General features: G+C 49.4%; 1 protein-coding gene across 1 annotated transcript; it reads right to left on the reverse strand.

Annotated features, from left to right (window-relative positions):
* Positions 1-1,068: 1,068 nt before the first annotated feature.
* LOC136502182 (chlorophyllase-2-like) lies at positions 1,069-2,298 on the reverse strand. The gene is made up of 2 exons (XM_066497650.1): positions 1,976-2,298; positions 1,069-1,844 (listed from the first exon to the last, which is right to left on the reverse strand). Exons 1-2 carry the CDS (start codon positions 2,216-2,218, stop codon positions 1,104-1,106), a joined length of 984 nt encoding a protein of 327 aa, XP_066353747.1. The 5' UTR covers positions 2,219-2,298; the 3' UTR covers positions 1,069-1,103.
* Between the last annotated feature and the right edge of the window lie 5,272 nt (positions 2,299-7,570).

Genomic DNA, 7,570 nt, shown 5'->3' on the forward strand with positions numbered 1-7,570 from the left:
GGAAGCTCTACCAAACAGGATATGCGTGACCCTGTACATAGCACTCGCAGGCGTAGCATATATACACATACACGTACACCACACACGCATCTGATTTGAGTGCCACTACCGGAAACCTCAAATTTGCCGAGTGTTTTTATGTTTCCCGAGTGCATTCCCTCGGGCACTGGGTAAACAAAATCTTTGTCGAGTGCTATCCTAAAAACATTCGGCAAAAAAAAACACTCGGCAAAGAGGGGGTTTGCCGAGTGTCAAACAAAAAACGCTCGGTAAATAGGGGATTTACCGAGTGTCACAAAAAAACACTCGAGCAAAAAGAGAGGTTTGCCGAGTGTCCAAAAACAACACTCGGCAAAGCAAAAAAATGAAGAAAAAAACCCACCCGCCCCTCCCCTCCTCACGCACACCCCCTCCCCTCCCTCCCAGCTCGCTCCCTCCCATCCTCTCCCGCGTGTGGCCGGCGCCTCCCTTCCTCCCGCCGGCGGTCGGCCCCCTCCCCTCCTTCCGCCGGCGGCCGGCCCCTCCCCTCCCTCTCTTCCCCAGCCCCTCCCACACCGGCAGCGCCCCTCCCCTCCCTCATCGGCGGCGGCCCTCCCCCGGATCTGCCGCCCCTCCCCTCCCTCACCGGCGGCGCCCCTCCCCTGGATCCGCCGCCCACTCCCTCACCGGCGGCCTGGGCGAGCGCGTGCGGTAGGTGGCCTGGGAGGCGGACGTAGAAGGCGAGCAGCGCGTTCGCGAGGTAGTGGTCCGCAAGGAGGCCCGAGCGCGCTGCGCGGGCGTGGTGGCGGCGGGCTGGTGCTGTCGGCGGCCGGAGGTGGTGGCGGCCGGCTTGTTTTTTTTTCGAAAAAATGTTTGCCGAGTGTTTTTTGGGCACTCGGCAATGCCCGACAAAAAGCACTTGGCAAAGACTGTTTGCCGTTAAGAAATTTACCGAGTGTCGTTTGCCGCTTTGCCGAGTATTTTTGGGCTTTGCTGGCACTCGGCAAAGCAACTGTATCCCGTAGTGTGCTCATTATTCAGGGAAGTGCGTGGAAACGTGGACACCAGCCAGATGCACACGCATGCAACAGCCAACAGCCACTCCATTGCCATCCATGGCTTCATCAAGCCAAGTCATATTCAACTGGATCGAGCACCGCCGGCGAGAGCCCAGGGCTGTTCTCAAGCACGGCCCTGAGATCCTCGTCGTGGTCCTCCAGCTTGGCCCTGAGGAACGCCACCATGGCGCCTCCGATGTGCCTCCTGGCGAGGTCCTTGGTGTCCTCGGTGTTCCTCTTGCACATGCAGTTTTTGATGACGTAGGGCACGCCGTCGTCGTCCAGCATGTCCAGGTGCCCGTAGTCCCTCACCACGACGTGGTACCGCGGCGGCGCGCACTCGTCGTAAAACTCGGCGTGGTTGACGCCCGCGGGGGCGCACGGCGACCAGCCGACGTGCTTGGGGCCGAGCCCCGTGCCGATGACCAGCGCCGGCATCCCCGGGTCGAGGGACCGGGGCGCGAAGGTCAGCACCTTCGGCTCCAGCTGCAACTGCTTGGATAGCCCCGCCACGGGGTCCACGCCGATCAGGGCGGAGAACTTGAGCGGCGACGCCGGCGCGGTGGCTGTGGCGGTGTCTGAGGAGGATCCGAGCCCGAGGGCCACGGCGAAGGCGGTGTCGCCGCCGCGGCTGTGGCCCGCCAGCGCCAGCCTGGAGAGGTCCGGCCTGACGCCGTGGAGGTGGATGATGTTGGTGAGGACGTGCGCCAGGCCTTGCTGCTTGTCGGCGAGCCAGGAGGTGACCTGCCTGGTGGCGTCGATGTCCTTCGAGTCTTTCATGTTGAGCGGCGGAATGATGCCGCCGAGCTGTGATGGGCCGCGGCGACGACGACATGCGTGCAGATGTGTTTTCAGAGCTCAGGAAAAGAACGGAAACATGCAAGATGCTGGGCACACGGCCGGCGACGACGGGGATGACGACGACGACAGAGACGGACCTGGGGTGCCACGGCGATGAACCCGTGGGACGCGACGTGCGACAGGAGGCTCTCGTACCAGCTGTTGTACATGCTGCAGCCGTGCAGGAAGACGACGACGGGGTAGATGCCGGCGTCGGTGGGGGTGACCACCATGAGCGGCTTGGCGACGCTGGGGACCTGGCAGTGGTCGACGTGCTTCACGTCGACGCCGTGCGGCCCCCGCTGGAACACCGCCCTGCCGATGGCCACCGGCGATGCCATATCTCCGGCCCTCTCCTCTGACGTTACAACGTACGATGACTTGTCAGTACGGTGAGTAGGTAGCGTTGATGGGCGATGGATGGAACAGGAGGTGCCGCGCTCTGCTAAGCGCGTGTTTAGTTGATGCCCAACTTCAAAAACTTACTACAGTACCTGTCACATCGAATGTTTGCGGCCCGTGTATGGAGCATTAAATGTAGACGAAAAGAAAAACTAATTGCACAGTTTGGTGGGAAATTACGAGACGAACGTTTTGAGCCTAATTAGTCCATGTTTGAACACTATTTGTCAAATAAAAATGAACGTGCTACAATAGCCCTAAAATCCAAATTCACCCAACTAAACAAACAAGGGCTAAGATTTATAGCCAGCAGCGGGGCGAGCACGCCAATGCATGGAGAGCCTGTGCGTGTTCCTCGTTTGCATTTGTATGTTTGCATGAGCATGACGCATTGGATGCATGTGTAGTACTGCCAGTGACCACATTCATAAATCCTGTTTGTCGCATGGCTTCTCGCACAGTGCTCACGGCCTCGCAATACGTGGTGGCCCGCAGGTGCGCGTGGCATGTGTGTCTTAGGGCTGAAATCTAGTACGCCTCGGTACCGGTAATTTTGGACAGTGGCGTCTCCGAAACATAACTTTGATTTTTTATTTTTATGATAATGTTTATTAAAAAGTGATATATGTATATTTTTATTTATAAAAGTACTTTTTAAGACAAATCTATTTATATGGTTTTTACATTTTCAAACTTAACAACTTAAATATTATTCATGATTTATAATCTCAATATTTGACTCAAGTCTTGTTCAAAACGACTTAAATTATTGGTATGGAGGGAGTACATGTTCCAAATTATAGTTCATTTTCTTTATCCTAAGTTAATTTTTCTCAAACTTTGAGTAAACTTTTAGAAAAACACATAAAACATATACTGCTCACATAAAAGTGTTTAGGGCACCCAGATTATATGGATGCCGGAGCGTTTCTTTGGATGGGTTTCGCAGTGACAAGATGTCATCTAATATTCTGTCCCTAATGTTTAGAAATGAGCCTAGATCCATAACTGGGCCCACCATCCATTACCATCTACCGATTCCCTACGCTCGCTCGATCACTCTCGATCCGCTGCCTCCTCCTTTTTCCTCTAGCGCCGTTCCCTCTCTTCCTCCCGCACCGCTCCCTCCGCCCCCGTTAGCCCGCTCAGCCACCATCTGCCTACGTCCCTCCCCTCCCCTCCTTTGTGCATCGTCGCCTCCGCCTGTTCCATTCGAGAAGAGGCGCGCGCTAGCACCTACATCTGTTGGATTTAATTTTGGGAGTTCATCGCATAAATGTGACCAAACACTCACCCATGACCAACCTAGATCCATGTTGGGAAAGGGAGTCCAACCAAGGTGGATCTAGTAATATAGCAAGCTATAGTAGCCGTGCCATACCTGGCCGCCAATGAGCACTCCCTTAGGCTATGGCATAGGCCTAACCATAAACACAAATTCGCTACAAGTGTAGCATTCACAAATACGATGGCATGAACTATTGGCATGGCATGTTGTGGCTTAAAGCTTATGTAGTCATCCATCCTGCAATCCTATCCCCACTCTTGACTTCTTGGGTGACAACACGACTACACGAGTTACTGAGTCTACCGATGAAGGAACCACTCTATAAGAAACTAGGGACACGAAGGAAGTAAATAATTAGAGTTCAAGAGGTCAAAAAAGTCAAAGTGCAAGCAGGTTTGCGACCATGACCTCTCTATCTAGAGTTTCGATGAGACAGTATAGGAGTAGGGAATACCCCAAGATAGCACCGTGTTGCGAGGGCAGGCTTGTTAGGCAAGTCATATAGGAAAAAAGGGAAGAGGTTGGCAGATCGATTCAATGTAATTTGGAGTTCAAAAACTATATAATGTATAGTAGTATGAGTTATATGAAGTTTTGCTACAAAATGGAATTGGATAATTTATGTGCGCTTGCTTTGTTCGTGCACTACACAATAATAGTCTTAAGTTGTCTAACTTAGATTTAGTTTATAAAAAGTATTAACATCTATAATATCAAATAAATGCATTACCAAAATATATTTCGCATTGCCTCTGATGGATTTTGTTTGATGTTACAGGTGTCATTTGGTAGTATTTCTTGGAGCACCTTCTGCGTGAGAATCATTCCACCTCAATCAAACAACAAAAATACGCACAAATTCTGACGGGATCAAACAAGAATTACTTCTCTATTTCACTAGAAGCTAAAAAAATCACTCTTCCTCACTCCCTATTCAATCACTACCAAAATCAATTTAAAATTAGTTTCCACATGCTCTCTCACCAGAATCACTCTGTCAGAGATATGGACCAGGGGTACTTGCACCGCCCATATATCTGATTACCACCAGGCTATCGGCCCAGCAACCGTCAAGGAGAAAGCCCGCAAGGGCTAACACGGTCGACCAACGTGGAGATCAAGGTAAATCGAGACGGGCGTATCTAGACGATAGTTAGGATCAATCTGTTGTAACAAACTAAGAACACAATCTGCTAGCCTGATCACCCTCTCTGTAACCCTACCTCTCCTGCCTGTATAAAGAAGGTTGGGACCTCGGGCACGGGATCCAACCTTCGTCATTCCAATCTACTCATAGCTAGGAGCAATAGCCCATATAATTGAGCATACGAATACAAGAGCAGCCGCACCATTGGAGTAGGGATTATCATGTAGCATGCCCCGAACTAGTATAAATCTCTTTGTGTCTCGTGTGCTACCATCCAATTCCGTCTATGTGATCACGTTGCTGGATATTGCCGGAGCAAAATAATCCAACAGTTGGCGCGCCAGGTAGAGGCCTTTCGCGTTCAGATTCACTTTTGTGTTTTGGATGGCTATTCTTTGCAGGTCGAGCAAGGGCGTGATCAAGAGGCGACTGAAGAAGGATGGCCACGACACCGCCACCCCCGCACGATCAAGAGTTCCACGGCGTGGCAACCTCTAGACTCGCGTGCCTGCCTCGACGTCATCATCGCCCAATTAGCTCTACCTCACCGAGCTCAGAGACACGATTGTCGTAGGACTGCTCCAGTTAGCATGTCACGTAAGTCGCTACACCGATGTAGGGTTGAGATGGCGGACTAGAGGGGGGGTGAATAGTCCTTTCTAAAATAAAACACATCGGCTAACCGAAACAAATGTGAAATTAAAACTATCGGTCTAGCCAAGACTACACCCCTCTATCTAAGTTCACAAGCACCTTATAAAGATCATAATTAGGCAACAAAGGTGTCGGGCTAGCTAGAGCTCACCTAACTAATCTAGCTTGCAAGATCACACAAACCTATGTAATTAGTACTTCACACAACCGGGGGAGCTCCTACACAATCTAGTAAGCAAAAGCATAAAGCTCCTAAGCTCACTAGCAATGCTCAATAACAAGGCTATACAAGCCAAATTATAGAGCGTAAATTACTTAGCTACACGAACTAAGCAATGTGACTAACAAGGTTACTCAAACTAAATTAGTCACGCAAGGGAGCTACTTCTATGCTACACAAGCAAGAAGGTAACTAGCAAGTTACACAGGCTAACTAATTACAAGAGTAACTACACAAGTGTCGCAACTGGTTTTCTAAAAAATACCAAGCGCTAACTATATGTGTGCCCAGGATGTCCATATGAAACATATAGCGACAGTCCACATGAAACATATAGCGACAAATATGGAGATTATCAAAGACAATGCTTTATTACATATCGAAACATAGTTACAACAAGACTTACATCTATTACAAAGCATAGCGAAAACTACTCTTAATCTTCTCTTTGGGTCTCCATACTCCACAGGGACGGTTGACTGGGGGAAACACTCGCCTAGTACTCATGGACTCCACAAGAAATCTTCACTTGATCCACCATCTGGTACCCATCCGGGATTTTTGTTGATTGTAAAGTGTGAGCGCACCATACTCCACAAGTATAACATAAGAGGATGCAAGGCTCAAAAGGCTAGACATGGCTGAACTGCGGTAAGCACTTTTAGTTGGTCATATTTTATTTATTAACCCTGTGTTGCTAGGTTATGCTTAAGCTCCCAAGGTGAAAGTATATTTAACATCAAGGTTGATCATATCCCAAACCATCCATAGAACCATCTATCTCAAAAAGGATTTAGGCCTCTCGTGTCCATGAGCACGGCTGCTATATCAGTTTTATACTCTGCAGAGTTTATACACTTTCACCACGAGCCGTGATTGCCCTTTGCCCGAGGTGATCAGCCTCTTGACTCACTTCCAAGCTAAGTTGGCAGAGATCACTACGAAGCATTGTAAGGTCGAGATGACGGACTAGAGGGGGGTGAATAGTACTTTCTAAAATAAATCATGTCAGCTAACCGAAATAAGTGTGGAATTAAAGTTATCGGTCTAGCCAAGACTACACCCCTCTAACTATGTTCTCTAGCACCTTTTCAAAGATACTAATTAAGCAACAAGGGTGCCGGGCTAGCTAGAGCTCACCTAACCAATTCTAGAAGCAATGTCACACAAACCTATGCCACTAGTACTTTAAGTAACAAGGGAGCTCCTACACAAACTAGTAAGCAAAAGCACAAAGCTACCTAAGCTTACTAGCAATGCTCAATAACAAGGCAACCAATGCCAAATTAGAGAGCTCAATTACTTAGCTACACAAACTAAGCAATGTGACTAACAAGGTTACACAAACTAAATTAGCCACGCAAGGGAGCTACTTCTATGCTACACAAGCAAGAAGGTAACTAGTAAGCTACACAAGCTAACTAATTACAAGAGCAACTATACAAGCACAATATATATGAAAGTAAGTAAAAGCTTGTGTAATGAGGATGCAAATCAATGGGAAGAACAAGGTTGACATGGTGATTTTTCTCCCGAGGTTCACGTGCTTGCCAACACGCTAGTCCCCGTTGTGTCGACCGCTCACTTGGTGGTTCGGCGGCTAATTGGCATCACCCGCCAAGCCCACACGTCGGGCACCACAAGAACCTACCCCGAAAGTGAGGGTAGCTCAATGACACACTCAACTAGAGTTGCTCTTCGTGGCTCCCGCGGAGCGAGCACAATGCCCCTCATAAAGCTCTTTTCCGGAGCACCGCACAAGCTTCTTGCGGGCTTCAACGGAGACCACCACCAAGCCGTCTAGGAGGTGGCAACCTCCAAGAGTAACAAGCACCACCGGCTTGCAACTCGATCACCTAGTGCCACTCGATGCAACCTCACGATGCAATCACACTAGAATCGCTCTCTCACATAATCGGATGATCACTATCAATCATATGTGAGATGGAGAGCTCCCAAGCACTACTACACAAGCCATCAAG

Source organism: Miscanthus floridulus, chromosome 13 (assembly GCF_019320115.1).
Source record: "Miscanthus floridulus cultivar M001 chromosome 13, ASM1932011v1, whole genome shotgun sequence".
NCBI classification, from domain to species: domain Eukaryota; kingdom Viridiplantae; phylum Streptophyta; class Magnoliopsida; order Poales; family Poaceae; genus Miscanthus; species Miscanthus floridulus.